Source organism: the organism of the source record quoted next, unplaced genomic scaffold, assembly GCF_019419815.1.
Source record: "Pyrus x bretschneideri cultivar Hongxiangsu unplaced genomic scaffold, Pyrus_bretschneideri_v1 Contig52, whole genome shotgun sequence".
NCBI classification, from domain to species: Eukaryota; Viridiplantae; Streptophyta; class Magnoliopsida; order Rosales; family Rosaceae; genus Pyrus; species Pyrus x bretschneideri.
Window position 1 is genome coordinate 2,035,371 of NW_025999790.1, and position 18,613 is coordinate 2,053,983.

At 38.6% G+C, this 18,613-nt stretch overlaps 1 protein-coding gene and 1 long non-coding RNA gene across 2 annotated transcripts; both read left to right on the forward strand.

Annotated features, from left to right (window-relative positions):
* Positions 1 to 919: 919 nt before the first annotated feature.
* On the forward strand, positions 920 to 9,446 carry LOC125470740 (LRR receptor-like serine/threonine-protein kinase GSO1). The gene is made up of 4 exons (XM_048570228.1): positions 920 to 1,499; positions 2,125 to 2,292; positions 2,776 to 2,883; positions 9,259 to 9,446. The coding sequence occupies exons 1-4, from the start codon at positions 920 to 922 to the stop codon at positions 9,444 to 9,446; spliced, it is 1,044 nt and encodes a 347-aa protein (XP_048426185.1).
* A 6,267-nt stretch (positions 9,447 to 15,713) lies between these two features.
* On the forward strand, positions 15,714 to 16,961 carry LOC103944659. The gene is made up of 3 exons (XR_007253043.1): positions 15,714 to 16,086; positions 16,167 to 16,273; positions 16,903 to 16,961. It is a non-coding gene; the product is annotated as an uncharacterized LOC103944659 (long non-coding RNA).
* Positions 16,962 to 18,613: the final 1,652 nt, after the last annotated feature.

The window sequence follows — 18,613 nt, forward strand, 5'->3', positions numbered from 1 at the left end:
GAGAGGGGAGAAGCAAGCCAGAGTTGCTATAGGGGATCTTGGTTTCGAGAGGGGCGAAGTAGGGAGTTGGTCTTAGCAATCCGACCGATTCCAGGGGGGCCTCGCTAAGCCCCTTTAGTGAAGCCCTTAGTCTTGTTTAATCGGGGCGAGTCTCATTAAAGCTTGTCTCGAAATGGAACAAACGCGAGATTGCACTGCAACTTAGTCCATTCCAGTCTAGTGGATACTAGCGAGTGCAAACAAATGTACCCTTAGTGTAATATAAGGCTGCACTTAGGGCCACCTACGTGATAGGTGGCTGTCCAACATTTTGATTAATTTTAAGGATGTATAGACTTCTTTAGGCATCCACTTAGCCCATCCAGACTAGTATAGACATCTTCCTAGTCCGCCAAAGCAGTCTAAGCGTGCTGGGCGGTTTTGTTACCTTTTTCTTTTCTTTTTTTTTTTTGCTTTATTTGGTTTTACTTAAAAAAAAATGACTTGGGTTGTGACTCTCACTTATACAACTGTAAGAGAATTACTGTATATTTGGAGGAACACTTATTATATGTTTATACGTTTACTCTATGTTTTCAATATGTTTGACTACTATATTGTTTTATTTTGCAATTTATATATCTCAATACAATTACGTATTTTTTAAGTATAAAGAGACACTTATCTATATGTTATATAATGAATTCAATGAAAATAAAAAAATATAGCCTAAGCACCTAAAAGCTAGATTACTCATGTCCATTGCCCAACTAGTGTCTGTCGCCTTTTAGAACCTCTAGTTAAATCTCTACCTATGATCTGCTCGATGACGATTCAGTGGGCCGCTATTTGAACGTACGAGATGCATTAAACTAGTAATAGGTCAGAGGCACCTATATATATTGTAATATATTCACAAGTAAATTATAAGGTGCACACGATGGCCATAACTCGATTCCTCTCGTCGACAACTTTGTTGCTGCTGCTATTCCAATACTGTTCTATATTCATACCTATCTTAACGATAGGTTCAGTAGCAGCACAAACCAACATCAGCACAGACCAGTCTGCTCTTCTTGCTTTCAAATCCCATATCATTAGTGACCCTCAAAACAACTTGACCGCCAACTGGTCTACCTCCAATTACGACATTTGCAACTGGGTTGGCGTTTCTTGCGGTGTACGCCACCATAGAGTCACAGCCTTGAATCTCTCCTACATGGGTCTCACCGGCACCATTCCTCCCCACCTAGGCAACCTCTCATTTCTTGTTGAGCTGGAAGTCAGAAACAACAGTTTGGGTGGTACCTTGCCACCGGAATTGTCTCATCTACGCACGCTGAAGTTGATTAGCCTTAGATTCAACGACTTTAATGGAACCATTCCATCAAGGTTTGGTTCGTTATCTAAACTTCAAACCTTCGATTTGTACGGTAATCAAATTTCAGGTTCCATACCAAATGATATCTTCAACCTGTCTGCACTGCAAGTGCTTAATCTTAGAGACAACGAGCTATCCGGTACGTACATGCTTTCTGGAAGTCTTTGTTATCATTACTTAATGTATTTATGTTTTAACACCAGGTTATTTATCTCTGCTGGTTTATCATTATCTTTTGCTTATTCTTTTGCTGCGGCAAGTATATCTTACAAACCTTTAACTTTGATAGGTACCATACCAAGATAAATCGAGAGGTTAACAATGTTGCAGGAGTTGTTACTTGGAAATAACAATTTCAAAGGTATGACTCAATCAGCTTGTTGCAATGATTATATGGCTTCCTCGGTTGGTTCATTTTTTTTTTTTTTTAACTACGGGCATCTACGTATTTCATTTAAGTAACAGGTAGCATAGCAAGAGAGATCGGGAACTTAACCATGCTCAAGAGGGTATTCCTTGACTTTAACATGTTTGAAGGTAGGACAGACTTGGATTTGTCATTCCTCATCATTATTAGATTAATATGCTAGCGAAATCACATTTTTTGTAAACTACGCACCACGTTTCTAGAGGTAGACGCACTAAAGATCAGGTCGAGAAGTTGATTGGCAGTAAACTATGCACATTTGTACCACGTTCCCAGCATTTTTCACATTATTGTTAAACGTATATGTGATTTTTTTTTTTTTTTTTTTTTTTTTCAGAAATTCCAAACTTGATTGGCAGTAAAGATGAGGTGGAGACGTTGTTTCTGCAGGTTAATGCCCTAAAAGGTCCTATTCCTGTGGCTGTCTTCAACATGTCCTTTTTGACAGTTTTGGCTCTAACCCAAAACAACTTAAGTGGTAGTTTGCCAGACAATATATATGCAAGTATCTTCCAAGCATTCAAACGTTGAATTTGGCCCGCAGCCAGTTTGATGGTACAATTCCACGCAAGTTATGGCAGTGCAAAGAGCTTCTACTTTTGTAGAATTATAAGAGAGACGGGCCATACGGCCTACTTTCAATTAGTGGGTCATACGTGGGAGATCCACACATCGGCAACCACGTTAAGCTAAGGAGACTCACCCTACACGCAGGGCCAAGGGACCCACCATCATCGTGCGGGGTTAAGGGGACCCACCCATCATGTGGCAGTACAGTATGGGCTCGCTCTCTGGCTTTGATACCATGTAGAATTATCAGAGAGACGGGCCATACGACCCGCTTCCAACAACACCGATATTGTCCCCAACTTGGTAATTACCATCTGCACAATCCGTCAGGTGTGGGGTTTTATCACAAAAGACCTCGGTATTAATTAGAATAGGATTATGATATTTAAGCTATTACTTTTCTTTTTGTATAGCCAAGGTGGGATTCAACTATTAGACTTCAACAATTTCAGTGGAAGCATACCAAGAACTATTGGGAACTTGACCCAGTTAACACAGCTTGGTTTTGCCAACACCACATTGACAGGTACTTTATTTCGAAGTCCATTTATCATAGAGTAATATATGTTCCCTTGCTCAAGTCATGATTATTGATCGCCACCCTAAACATTGCTGAATGCTCATCTATCATATGTCATTTCACTTAATTTTGGTTAATTTTTTTCAAAATTGAAAAAGTAACATTAATGTGAAATTTAATTAAAGTTAGTTGAAATGACACATGAAAAATGATTAGGTATATGGTGAGCAAACACCATAATTATGGTTGTGAGAAAAAAGGGTCCCTATTTTAATTGATAAATAAATTTTGGTGAAACTTAATTATAAATGCTTTAGGGTTTTTATATTAGCATCCCACAAAATGTTGAATGCACCCCACATTAAAAATTAATATTAAATGACTTATTTATCCCACTATGCAATGACAATTTTGACCTTATTAGGTTTTAAAAAAATAAACATTTCTAAATACATCCCAAGTCAATTTTAGCATATTATTTATCTTCTCAACTATCAAAACCCAGCTTCACATGAGGTAAGACTTCATATTTTTCATTGTTTTACTGATTTCAATGACATCGATAATTATTTAGTCTTGCGTTTGCTGCGTTATTTAAACTTTTATATTCATATTCATCTTTTGGGGATCACAATGAGAGTTTACATGAAATCTCCTTACCTTTGTCCGTCCAAGAAATATTTTCTCAAATTTCTCAGTGTTTGGAAGTAATGGATACCAATGTTTTAGAAGTGCTCCACATTGCAGAAATGAAGTTCGTGAAAGTGAAAACAAAAATTGCGTACCATAAAATTAAACCTAACAATGAAGCCATTGCTGCTGTTACCCTACCTAGCAAATCATCATTTTGAAATCATTCGGCAAACTAAACGTTTAGATGATTTGAAATTTTTTGGCAAACTAAACGTTCAAATGGTTAGATTCAGTCCCTAAAAATAAAAAATGAGTGTTATAAGATTTGAGAAATGTGGGGTGTATATACAAAATATAAGCTGTATATTGAGAGTGTGGGATGTGGGGGGTATTATGAAAAAGTATGTGAGGTGTATTAAGATAATTTTTAAGTGAAAAAGCAAATGTGGGGTTTATTCAACAATTTGTGGGGTGTTAATATAATGAGCCACTGCTTTAATATACCAATCCAAAATCTTTGTAGACAGAGCCAATCATTAATTCCCAACCATAGGGCGAATGGAATCCTATACATAAATAAATTAATAAAAGAATAGAAAAAGCTTTTATTGTGTATTGTGAATGCAAGTGACCCTTTATGTGAAATTTTGTTCCCGGATTTCACTGCTATAATCTATGTATTTGTATTATTGATTTTATATTATTTTTCGAGAATTTATATTAGTTTATTTGAAATTAGATTTCAATTAAACTAGTTACGAAGGGTGAAGTTTGGAAAATTATTATTTACTCGTTGACCTCTTGAGGTCACAAGTAACGTTTTCGAATATATCTCGAAGCCACGAGTGCATAGGCGAAAACCGTTTGCGAATTCGGATTATAATGGTATAGTTACGGACGTTTGAAGTTGTGAAACTTTAGGTTGTGAAAATTATTTAATTTCCACTAAAGGGTAAAAGGCCCAAATATTTAATTGGGTTAAGGGAACCGGTTAGGGGATTAGAAAAGAACCAATGAGGAGGAGGAAAAAAGAAACGGAGGGGAAATGAAAAGAAAAATGGAAGGAAGAAACCTTCCCTCCCGTCTGTGCACCCGCGCCCCCACCTGAGCAAATTTCGGCGATTTTCGCCATCTTTTCCGTTGAACCACCACCATACAAGACCTACAACTTCTTCTACAACATCCCTTCTACCATTTCCACCCAAGATTATGGGTTTTTAGATCAAAAATAGTGAAGAATAGTGCGGGGAAACCAGAGGGGTTTCACGCCGATTTTGCCTTTTCGGCGAGTTTCACCACTCAACACCACCCTTAATCAACTCCCATTGGACCCAGGAACAAGACCCATCAGGTTGTAGAGGCATTGGAAAACCAAAGAAGTCGAATTGAAGAACACCCACCTTACGGTTCTAGCGGTTTGTGGCCAGTTTGGGGTGTTTTTCGGCCAAATTGGCCTTGGCCGCAAGTATAAAGTTTACTCTACTTGTTGAGATCTTCATTCTTGTGAAATTTGAGAATTTTTGAGAAAAGTCAAATTTTCCGATATGTAACATTTGATTTATGAAATGCTTCTTTCGTTACCAAGCATCTAGACCTAGAAGGGAATTCTAGTTGAAATAACATCCTTGTTAATTTTGTGCTTAGTTGAGTGTGTTTGGTTGGGGTTTAAGAGTTTAGTTTGTTTACGAGTATTTTTATTCAAATCAATGGTAAACGAACCAATTTCTCTTAATATATATATATATATATATATATATATATATATATATTTGCCATTTAATACGTCAAAAAGAGGGTAGTGGCAAGAGTGAAGAGATAGTGTTTTGAAAATCATTAACTTTAGGTTGGTTTATTAAAGGATAGAGAAAGAAGGTTATGAAGCATAGGCATAGAACCTTACGATGTTGATTGCATAGTTGAGAAATAATATGCATGTTTACTAGTATGAAAATGTGAGTTGGTTTTATAATGTGATTTCTATTGAAATGTGAATTTTATATATTTAGCCATAAATATATGCTAATTAACTATGATTTGGCTTGTGTATTGATGATGTTTGTGATATATATGTGTTTGATTATCTTTTTAATAATGTGAACGATAATTATGATGAATGTTATGACGATTATGGGAGCTAATTATTGTTTGATAATTATTTGGATATGCTTGCCAACTGGATACCTATTTGAACTTGGCACTATTACCTAGCATGAGATGGAGGAGCAATTTTTCGGTGTACCCGGTACACCAAAAAAATTTGGTGTACCCTCACTCATAATGGTGAGGGTACACCAAAAAAATTTGGTGCACCCTCACTTTTTGTACACCAAAAAAATTCTAATGAGTGAGGGTACACCAAAAAAATTTGGTGTACCCGGTACACCTAAAAATTTTCCTGAGATGGAGATGAAAGTCTGGAGATGAGTTAGGTACTTTATTGAATTTTAGTAGAAATAGTAATTGAGGGAATTTCTTGTGTTGTGCTCCATCTGACTTGATGCTGGTTGATATGTGGAATCAATAGCATGTATGCGTATAATTATGTTTAATGTGTGATGATGAGATTGCACCACGTAGTGATGGTACATGGATGGTCCTGCTTGGTATATCCGCGATGGGTGATCACTGCCTGCACGATGAGTTTATGCCTATGGTCCTGCTTGGTATATCAGCGATGGAGGACCATACGCATTCTAGAGATGATGGTGACTAATTGTACATGGTACATGTGTAGGCAATCATATTTGGTTTGGTTCCGTTGAGTGGTTCGGAACCCGAGGTTGTTGAATTTCATGGGGCGGCCTAAAATCCCATTGTTTGGAGAAGTAGGCTTGGCCTAACTGTGTCACTCTGGCCTTAGTTATATATATATATATATATATATATATATATTTGTGTCAATGGTTTTGAGAGTCTTGTGAATTGAGTTAGAAAAGATGTTGGACGTCTGAGTGACTTCTTCAGGATTTTTTATGATTTGATTATGATTTCATAAGGTATGAATTTAGAAGATATGAGAATGATTGTTTTACTTTGAGCAAATTAATTAATTATTTAATGCGGCTAGAGGATGGTTTTGTGTTAGTCGGCTTTTAAATATGATGTGCGTTGTGAATTGCGATATCATGATGAAACTTAATGATTTTTATGTTGGATAGGAGAGAAATCATGTTTTCATGGGGATTGATTATGTAGCCTGAGTCCAGGAACTACATGTTGTCAAGTTATAATAAATGATTGAGGAATGCTATGCTTTTCTACTTGAACTTAGTGGAATAAACGTTTGATTTTGTGTTGTGAACCACGAATGGCTTGATCCCTGTTGAGGGTACGTAGGCAGTCTAACGAGAAGGTTAGATGCAGCCATAAGGTGAACGAAAAATTTCTTTGCAAATTGATTCTTGAATTGTGATTTGCCATATTCCGGAGACGGGGTATGTGAGATATACGAATATTTGGTGACGTCACGTGTCGATCCTGGACGTATGTAGGGATCGGGGCGTGGCACTTTACTACAGTGATGGAAAGGAGTTTGAGTCCTTGCATACGGTGTGGGTTTGAATCTCGTCAGTGGCTAATCTAACATCTAATCTAACAAAATCTGTCATTTAACCAAAAAAGAGAAAAAATTGCATACTTAAAGAATAAATAAGATTAAGTACTCAAGTTGAAGTCAGGTGTATTTAATTAGGAGTTTAAGGGATTGTAAAAGAGTTTACAAATCAGATGTATTCAATCAAGATTTTAATTGAATTCATGAAAGTCCATGAGTATTCAATCAATATTTTAAAAGAGCTTATAAAACTCTACAAAAATTCAAGTGCAATTCATTCCGGATTTTAAAATAATTCATAAAACATGTGTATTCAATTAGGATTTAATTTTAAAGTATATTAAAAGCCAAAGAATTTTAATGGATTTGGTGGGATTTACAGTGTTTTTTAGGCTTTAGGAAATCAGGCCTCTCCTTAAGATTTTTAATGAATTCACCGAATATTGACAGAGAGTCTATGAAATCCATTAAACACCATGAATCTGTACCTCTTTGTGTGGGGGGGGGGGGGGGGTGGGGGTGGTGGGGGAGGGGAAGGGGGAGAAGGGTTATGTTCAATTAGGAGTTTAAAGATTTTAAATTTTTTTACAAATTCAAGGGTAATTCAATCAAAATTTTAAATCAATTCATGGATATTTAATCAAAATTTGAAAGGAAGCTAGTGAGCTCCCAAAATGTCTCGTGCTAGGTAGAGATGAGAATATATATATATATATATATATATATATATATATATATATAAGGCTTATAGGATCCACTCCCCTAGGCGATGTGGGATGTCACAATCCACCCTCCTTTAGGGGCCCCGACGTTCTCATCGGCACACATCTGGCCAGGGATGAGCTCTGATACCAAATTGTCACATCCTGGCCCGGGCCCCCACCACATCCTGGGCTCAACTCCACTGTAGCACGATATTGTCCGATTTGAGTCCTGACCATGCCCTCATAGTTTTGTTTTTGGGAACTCACACGAGAACTTCCCAGTGGGTCACTCATTATGGGATTGCTCTCGCACACTACTCGCTTAACTTCGGAGTTCCGATGAACTCCGAAACCAGTGAGCTCCCAAAAAGCCTCGTGCTAGGTAGAGCTGAGAATATACATATAAGGCTTACAGGATCCACTCCTCTGGACGATGTGGGATGTCACATAATGTATATTCAATTAGAAATTGACTTTAAAGTATTTTAAAAAGTTAAGGATTTTATAGTGTGATTTAGGCTTTAGGAAATCAGCCATCCATCTCCCATTTTGAATGAATTTACATGGACTCTAAGAACTCCATCAAACTTCACAATTAACTCTTTTATAAGCCTTCAAAACCTCAATTGAATACACCCTTTAAATCTTCCAAAATTGAATACACCCCTAAGTCTCACCTAACCATTATCAAGCCCCCCAAAAAAAAAAAAAAAAAAAAAAAAAAAGAGGAAAGAAAATTCAACAATTTCAATTTATTATTATTATTATTATTATTTTTGTATTGAGCTAGAGGGAAATAGGAGAATTTTTGTTTTTTTTTTTAGAGTGACGAATCGAAGCGACGCATGGCTGAATCTCGGGAATAGGAGAGATTAGGAATATAGAAGTGTTAAGGATAGCAGGAGAGTGTATAAAATGAAAAATACAAAATCAAAACAAAAAATCAAAAACCAATTTAAGTTATTTTATTTGCTTTCAAGATTTTTTTTTCAATTCATTCTTCTATATGTCTTCCTCTATGTCCTATCACCTTTCTCCATCCCTCTTTTTCCATATACTTACTCATGTCTTAAACATATCAAAAAAATAAAAATAAAAAAAACTAAAAATGAAACAGCTATCAAATGAACTACCTTTTTGGTTTTATTCTCATTAGTATAGAGCATAAAGATAAATGAATAGTAATGGTTCACAATACTGTTATAGCTTTATTTTTGTAATATTATTTGTATCATAGCAAGGAAAGTCCTATTGTATTTCGAACAAAATGGATGCCAACACTGAGAAGATGATTGCCTAATATTACCGAGGACTACCTGAAACATTAAGTCAAAACTTAAAACTCAAATGGAGTCAAACTCATGACAAATTATATAATAGATTAGAAAAGTTCATACACAAAGTTCCAATTTTCTACTGATCAAGCACTAAATTACTGTTGAAATAAATTAAGAACAGAATTTGGGTGCTAATTAATACTAATTGTGGCAGGTACTGTACCGTATGAACTTGATGATCTTCAAAATTTACTGTATTTGTCACTCAATTTTAACAATCTCAGCGGCCCCATTCCATCCACAATCTTCAATACGTCGAAGCTGATAGGAATTTCACTTGTTAATCAACTTTCAGGCAGCCTCCCAGCAGACATAGGCCTTGGGATTCCAAACATACAATAGATATTCGTAGGAATGAATAAACTCAGTGGAGTAATTCTCATCTTTATCTCTAATGCTTCAAAGCTCACTCATGTAGACATGAGTGAAAACTCTTTTTCCGGGTTTATTCCTAACAAGCTATGTGCCTTAACAAACCTTGACCATCTTAGCCTATACAAAAATAATTTGACAATTGACACTTCAACTCCAGAATTTCCTGTTCGCTAGTCTTAGAAATCTTAGGGTATTGATCCTGGGACGTAATCCGCTAAACGCTCATCTTCCTGTTTCTTTTCGGAATCTCTCTACATTGTTTCAACTGCTCACTTTAGACCATTGCAAATTGAAGGGCAGCATTCCCATTGAAATTGGCAACTTTAGCAGCTTGATATCCATAAAGCTGGCATCCAATCAATTGAGTGGGTTAATTCCAACTTCTATGGGAAGACTAGGGAGTCTCCAAGGTTTGTATTTGTTTGATAACCAAACTAGCTGATTTATATTTAAGTGAGAATCAACTTTCTGGTTTTATACCTTCTTGCTTAGGTAATCTATCTGCAAATCTTCGAAGGCTATCATTAGCTTCCAATTTGTTAACTTGTACAATACCATCGACCTTGTGGGAACTTGAACAAATTTGATTCTTTAACTTGTCATCCAATCTTCTAAAAGGATATCTGTCACAAGATATTGGCAAGTTGAAAGTTTTGTCATACTTGGATTTATCAAGCAACCATTTACTTGGAATTGTACCAAGTACCACCGGGGACCTTCTAGATATGGTTACTATGTCCTTGGCAAATAATAATTTGGAAGGCCCTATTCCCAGTTCATTCGGCAACTTGAGAGGCCTTGTACGCTTGAATTTATCCGTGAACAATTTGTCTGAAGCAAAGTCCCTGTAAGCACTTTTAAATCTTAAGTACCTGAATTTGTCTTTTACAAACTCCAAGGGGAAATTCCAGAAGGCGGTCCGTTTCAAAAACTTATCTGCTCTATCATTTGTCTCGAATAAGGCGCTATGTGGTGCAGCTCGACTCCATGTCCCTCCATGCAAAAACAGTACACTTCAACCAAATCCAAGGAAAGCTAGATCATCCAATTTGAAATATATTATTCCAGGAATAATCGTAACAGGAATCTTCTTTGTAGCCTTTGTATCTATATTTATACTGCATAGGAAAAGAAAAGATAAAGTTGCAACAGAGGCTACTGTGTTAACTCAATTGCTTTGGAGAAGAGTTTCACAACTTGAACTTCTAAGGGCGACAAATGGATTTAACGAGAGCAGCTTAATTGGAAGTGGGGGTTTTGGCTCAGTATATAAAGGCATATTGTCGGATGGGATAGATGTTACAGTAAAGATTTTCGATTTGCAGCTGGAAGGGGCTTTCAAGAGCTTTGAGAGGGAATGTGAAATGCTAATATTCGGCACCGAAAACTTATTAAAATCATCAGTTGTTGCAACCAATTGGATTTCAAAGCCTTGGTGCTGAACTGCATGCCTAATGGGAGCCTTGAGAAGTGGTTGTATTCTCAAAACTCTTCTTTTGATATCCTAAAGAGGTTGAATATAATGGTAGATGTTGCATTGGCATTGGAATACCTACACCATGGTTATTCAGTACCAATTGTTCATTGTGATTTGAAGGCAAGCAATATACTACTAGATGATGATATGGTTGGTTGCACATATTGCGGATTTTGGCATTGCAAAAATCCTGGGTTTAGGGGATTCCATGACCCGAATCATGACCCTAGCCACAGTTGGTTATATGGCTTGCTGGTTATATATCTTTCAATTTTATACATCTTGTCCTTATAATCATAAAGAACTGAACTTCTAACTTTCTTTGGTATATTAATATTGTAGAGTATGGAATGGATGGAATTGTTTCAACGCAAGGGGATGTGTACAGTTTTGGTATTGTAGTCACGAAACATTCACAAAAATGAAGCCTATAAATGAGATGTTTGGTGACGAAATGAATCTAAAGCAATGGGTTGCAGATTCACTATCATTTGAAGCAATAGCTGAAGTTGTGGATGCCATTCTACTAGTAGAAAAAATTCTAGGTTTTGGATGAGTATTGTTATGATATTATGCTTCTCACATAGAGGAATATATAGGCTTATACAATCTCCTACAAACTAGGAAACAAATATCCCAAATCTACAAGGATACCAATTACATAACTTTATACCCAAAATAACTCTATATTTCTTATTCCCTAAAATTGCCTCATGCAACACTTCCCTTCAAGTTGGTGTGTAGATATCATCTAGGCCCAACTTATCCAGTGAGTTCTGAAACACCTTTGTCACCACTACATGTGTCAACACATCAGCCAGTTGATCTTCGGATCTTACATATGGAATATCAACTAACTTAACATCCAACTTCTCTTTGATAAAATGTCTATCCACCTCAACATGGTTTGTACGATCATGTTGAACTGGATTATTAGCTATTTCTCGCGCAGCCTAATTATCACAATATAAAAGCATCGCTCCACGTCGCTTGAACCCAATCTCTATAAGAAGAATCCTCAGCCATAATAACTCACAAATCCCATGCGCCATCCCACGGTATTTAGCCTCTGTCGTGGACCTAGCCTCTACATTCTGTTTCTTGCTCCTCCAAGTCACAAGGTTTCCTGCAACAAATATAAAGTACCCTGATGTTGAGCGTCTATCAGTAATGTTCCCGGCCCAATCAGCATCAGTGTACCCTTTTACCTCCATATGCCCATGTTTCCTGAAAATCAACCATTTTCCAAGTGCACCTTTCAAAGAACTTAATATTCGCATAACAACAGCCATGTGATCCTCACTATGAGAGTGCATGAATTGACTTGCTACACTAACAACATATGCAATATCTGGTCTCGTGAGAGACAAGTAAATCAACCTTCCTACTAACCTCTAGTATCTTTCCCTGTTTGCTAGAACTTGGTATAGGTAGATAACCAAATGATGATTTTGAACTATAGGTGTTTCTGTTGGTTTGCATGCCAACATCCCAGTTTCAGACAAAAGATCCAGAACATACTTTTGCTAAGATAAGTAAATGTCGTCACGGGAACGAGCAACTTCAATTCCCAAGAAGACTTCAAACCTCCCAAATCTTTCACCTCAAACTCAAAAGAAAGATACTCTCGTAATCTTTCCCTTTCCTTTGTATCATCACCTATGACTACCATATTATCCACATATATTATCAACAAGGTAACCTTTCCTCCCCTGCGTTTGATAAATAAGGTGTGATCCGTATTCCTTTATCAATACCCATATTTCTTCATTGCATCAGTAAATCTTCTAAACTAGGCTTGGCAATTGTTTATGTCCATAAAGAGCCTTTCGTAGTCTGCATACCTTACCTGTTTTATTCTGCACTTCATACCCAGGTGGAAGCTCTATATATACTTCTTCTTCCAAGTCTCCATGCAGAAAAGCATTTTTCACATCAAATTGTTTTAATGGTCAATCAAAGTTAGCAGCTAAAGACAACAGGACCCGTATAATATTCATCTTTGCTACTGGGGCAAATGTTTCCTGATAATCTACTCCAAAAGTCTGTGTGTACCCCTTTGCTACCAACATTGCCTTGTATTTGTCAAAGGTTCCATTGGCCTTGTATTTGATGGTGAACACCCATTTGCATCCCACTGGTCTTTTCCCTTGTGGTAGTGATTCCAAGCTTTAAGTTCCATTTTTCTGTAGGGCCTTCATTTCTACCACCATTGCTTCTGTTCATCGAGGATCTTGCAAAGCTTCTTCCACTTTTGTTGAAATTTTGATTCCATCCATTGTATTCACCAAGGCTTGGTACTTGGAAGACAGTCTGTGTGTAGAGACATACTTGGCAATAACATATCTAAGTTTCCCATCTGGAGAATACCTGTTAGGAGGTTTCCCACGACTTTGTCTAGGGGGCAATACATAAGTACTTTCAATGCTAGTCAAATTACGAGCTTCATTAGATTGGGATAAACTTACCTCATGGATATCCTCGGGGACACGGATGGGTACAATTAGAGGAGGATTATTTCTTGAAGTATTTAGGCTGTCAAAATTAGTTGAAGATTGCAACCTGCACTATCTCCAGAAAGGCTTTCGGCTCTGCTGCACGGCCTAATTTGCTTGTTGTTTTCAGAAAGGTTTTCAGCCCTCATGTCCTCAGGCTCCTCGGGCTCACTTGTCAAGCTTTCAGCTTTTAGGCCCTCAGGCCCACCTATATTATTTTCTAAACTCGGCAAGCCCATATTTGGCTTACCCAAGCTGCTGGGCTCATGATTTTGACTCACATGACCCACTACTGGACCATGGCAGGTGTTATCCTCTTGCACCGTTGGCAAATTAATCCACCTATAATCTTCATTTGTGCTCATCTCTCTTTGAAGATTATAGTAGGTGTGTTCAGTGAGAAAAAACATCTTATGCTCAGAAAATGTAACATCCATGGTGACGTACATATGCTTGGTTGGTGGGTGATAACACCGATACCCCTTTTGCTGATTATTAAATCCCAGAAAAATACAACGAATTACACATGGGTCCAACTTACTACATTGATGTTTGTGAAGATGCACATAGGCCACACAACCAAAATACGTGGAGATAAAGGAAGAAAAGATGGTAATGTCACATGATCAGCAAAAACTTCCATAGGAGCACGAAAATTATGCACTCAGGATGGTATTCGGTTCATTAGATAAACAGAGTATCTAACGACATCCGCCCAATAGGAGTGAGGAGTATGAGCACCAATGAGGAATGCACAAGTGGGTTCCAAAATGTCTATATTTTCGCTCTACGACACCATTTTGTTGCAGGGTTTGTGGGCAAGTAATCTTATGAAGAATGTCATGCTCCTAAAAAAATTGAGAGAGTTTAGTGTTGAGATATTCCCCGCCATTATCTGACCTAAGAACCTTAAGGGGAAGAGAGTATGGATTTTTAACTGTGTAGTAAAATTGGTGAAAAATCGATCCAACCTCACTTTTATGTTTCATAGTATATAGCCAAGTCATCCGAGTGCAGTCATCCACTAAGATAACAAACCAACGAACCCCATGATTGGTAACTATTGGAAAAGGTCCCCACACATCATAATGAACTAACTCAAAAGGAACGGTTTTTTTTATTGAAACTTAATTGATAAGAAGTACGATGACTTTTTGCAAGAATGCAATCATTACACAGGAAATCAGAATCTGAAGTGCCATGAAATAAAGATGGAAGCAATTTTTTCAAATAACCAAAATATGCATGCTCTAATTGACGATGCCATAACCCAATTGCCTTATTCTTGTTTTGGTGGCCATTGCTCACTTGATTTACTCGACTTGCCGATACATCATCCACATAATATAACCCTCTCCTCTTGGTACCATACCCAATTATCGCCAGAGTCTGGATATCCTGAAGTAGGCAAAAAGTGGGAAACATTAACACAACACAATCAATTGCTTAGTAACTTGACCAACAAAAAGTAGATGATTGGATAATGATGGAACAAGCAGTGCGTTGTGAATAGATAGAGATGGAGTAAGAGGAATAGAATCCGCTCCCGTTACAAGAGCAACATCACCGTTGGTTGTAATAACATTGTCTTTAGATGGTGAAGTCATGTGATAAAACAATGATGCATCGTAAGTCATATGGTCTGTAGCTCCTGAGTCAATTATCCAACCAGTATCTCTTTTGGTGGATGTTATTAAAACAATATTGATTTTACCTGAATTTTTCGAGTTGTCACCAATTGAAATTTGATTGATTAAGGATAGAAGTGGGTCTGTTTCAGTTTCCGTGGATCCTGTCTTTGAAGTTGGCCTTACATAATTGGCTGCCAAGATTTAACTTGACGGGCTGGGCCCTGATTGACTCGCTGCAACAGCAGCTACCCCTTGCCCGTATCAACTCATTCCTATTGGGCTTTGGGCCTAACTTGGCTTTCTAAGGCACTAGATCCAGCTCCTGATCCAGTGGCTGCCACTCGGGCTTGTCCAGCCCGTTTATTCCCTCTTGCCTGTAGTTTCTTCTTCCTTTCCCAATACCATTCTTGGTACCCATGAATTTCAAAATAGGTTTCCTTAGTGTGTCTCGTTCCATTATGGTGATTGCAATGGAGTTTGTCTTTATCAATATCCTCCTGGGTATGGAATGATCAAGAATTTCCATTGGATGGTGGATGAGAACTGGGTGCCTTAGTTGCCATAGCCATTGTAACAACCCGTCCTGTGATTTACGTAAGAAAATGGGTATTTTTTGTATTTTTCACTAAGTTTGGGGGATACTTTCCATTTTAAAATTGTTTTTGAGCCTTAATTGGTGAGCCCAAGGGGCCCACCCCTTATTTTGTCCCCCCTGCCGTGTCCCTCCTTCCTTCTTTCTTCTTTTTCTTTTTTCTTCTTTTCCTTCTTTTCTTTTGTTGTCTGCACCTTTTTCCTTTCTTTTCGAAAACTCTCATTCCTCTTCTTCTTCTTCTTCTACCCGTGACAACCACACACACACACACACCCACAGCTACACCTACTCGAGGAAATCATCACCATCATCGCCGTTGAACTGCTTCTCTCTCTCTCTTTCTCTCTCCCCTGCTCGCAGTGCCGGAGTACGCCGAGCACCTCCGGCGAGTTTTGGTTGTTTTTCCGGTTGGGTAAGCATGGTTTCTCCCTTTTTAGTCTTGTTAGATGTTGGTTAAATGTAGTTACTGAGATGGGTTCGTGATTTTCCAAGGTTTTGGAGTGCTTTGGCACGAGTGAAGGCACCCAAATTTTCCGGCGAGTGTGTGTGGTTTCCGAGGGTTTTCCGGCCACCACAAGCCGTTTCACGGCGAACCCAAGGTATAAAACTACTCCTCTCGGCTAGTGCTTCATTTTGGTACCTAGATCGGGGTATAGGTTGTAGGTTTGGCGTCGGCCGGAGCTATGGAAGCTCCGGTGGTCTTCTCCGGCGCACCCAGGCCTTCGGGCCATCTCCCACACCCGCGGGCCTTAGGCCTGACTTGGGTCTTTGGCCCAATACCCTCACCCTTTCCTTTTTTTGTTTTTAGTTATCTCATTTTAAAAACCCAAAAGGCCTTAGGGCCTTGGTTGCAGCCCAAAACCCATTTCCCTTTTTCTTATTTAAGGCCTTCAGGCCTGTTAGCCCAAAACCCAAACCATTTTCTGTTTTTACCCAACCCAACCCACCTAAAACCTAAACCCATTTACCCTAACCCAAACCCTAAAGCCCAAACCCGTGGCCCTGACCCGTTGACCCGGACCCGGACCTGACCCGTTGACACTGACCCGTTGACCGTTGACCCGGTCAACGGTCAGCGTTGACTTTGACCTCGGGTTGACTTTTTTCGGTTTTCGTGCGGGACCCCTCCTAGGCTAATTTCGACGTCCTGAACCCGTTTCCGATGTCTGTTTTCCCAAATTCAACCGTTTGAGTGGAGTTTGACTAAATGTACCGTTTATGTGCTTAGGGGCAATTATCGATGACGTTTCCTTCTTCGCTAGATGACGTGGCTTTTCGACGGTGAAGTACTGTGAGTGGACCCCTTCTAAAAATGCATGTTTTAATAGTAGAACTGCATACATGAAAAGCATGACTTTACGATTATGTTTTATGAAACGTTTTACGAGATAACATGCTTACTGAGGCTAGTTTGAATTATTACTATTTTTCCTATAACCCATGTTCTTGTAGAATATCTGATGGATGACGATATGATATTTAGAACATGTTTAGAACACCTCTTTATAGTATAGATGATGAATGACTTTATACTATGAAGTTGATTTTCAATATATGTATGTTCACTGGTTTTGTACTTACCTAGTGGTCCTTTCCGCTACGGGACGTAGGGATAGATCCGGTCCGTCCCGGGCGACGGTTTGGTGTTGGCATAGGGCCTGGAGTGTGTTTTCCTCTGACTGTCTGCTCAGAGACGGGGAGCCGGCAAGGGGCCTGAAGTGCATTTTCCTCTGACTGTGTGCTCAGAGACGGGGAGCCGGCATGAGGCCTGGAGAGTTATATCGGACATTCACTAGTGTTTATTATTTATGCGAATTATGATTTGAGATATTGCACGACATGCTAGGTTTCGGAAAACCTATGTCTATCATCATATATATGTGTTTTCATAAAACCTGGGGGTTAGTATGTTGATAACTGTTTTATTATATATATATCAACTTGGTCCACTCATGTTTGTTTTGCGCCCCCTTCAGGACTTAGAATCGAGGCATACAATCCCGACGTCCACGCACTTCAGCATCGGCATCTTCGAGTCCTCTCGGTGTAGGATCCACTCCTTCGTTTCATTCAATTTTATATTATTTTCTTTTAGTGTTCTAGATTAGTGGTGTGCTCTGAACACGATCCTTATTTGCATATTCATTATTCTTTTATATTTATAAACCTTATTTATCCTTTATTTTCAGCATTTGCACTTAATAAATGGCTTTCGTCACCCTCGGGTGTCGGCCAGCACGTGCCTATCCTGGTATTCGGGGAATATCGGGGTCGGGGCGTGTCAGCCATGAGAGGTACTGCCATTGTAGTCTTTGTTCCCATCATAGTGGCCCACCTTTGGGATTCACGTTGTACCAAATTGAAGCATTCTTGGATTCCAGGGATAGGTTTCATCCTGAGAATCTCACTCCGAACTTGGTCAAAACCATTATCCAATCCAGCAAGAAAATCATACACCCTATCCTTTGCAAGTTCTTCTTTATGAGTTTTCAAATCTGCTCCACACACCATATGAAGAAGACATCTTTTGTCAAGGTCCTGCCACACACCCTTCAATTCAGTGAAGTACTGATTACTTGGACGACCGTCTTGTCTCATCCATGTTGCCTTGGACCGAAGTTCATAGTATTGAGACTCATTAGAACCATCATAAAACATCTGTGTGACACTCTCCCAGATATCTTTAGCCGTGGGCAAGTCTACAAAGAGGCCAAGCAGATGTGGTTCCATGGTTTTGAGCAACCACCCACGCACAATAGCATCTTCCGTTGACCACTTCACATATCCTAGATCATCTTCATCTACTGCCGGAATTTTCCCCGCCAGATATCCTTATTTATTGAGACCTGAAGCATGAACCTCCATCATCTTCGCCCAAACCTTGAAATTAGTGTCGCTCAACCGAAACCCAAAAGGAATGCCATTAATGTTGGTAGATT

Coding starts and splice junctions, on each gene's coding strand:
- LOC125470740 (XM_048570228.1), top strand. CDS start 920: ATGGCCATAACTCGATTCCTCTCGTCGACAACTTTGTTGCTGCTGCTA. Junction 1,500..2,124: donor TAGAGACAACGAGCTATCCG/GTACGTACATGC, acceptor TTTTTTTTTCAG/AAATTCCAAACTTGATTGGC. Junction 2,293..2,775: donor GCCAGACAATATATATGCAA/GTATCTTCCAAG, acceptor TGTATAGCCAAG/GTGGGATTCAACTATTAGAC.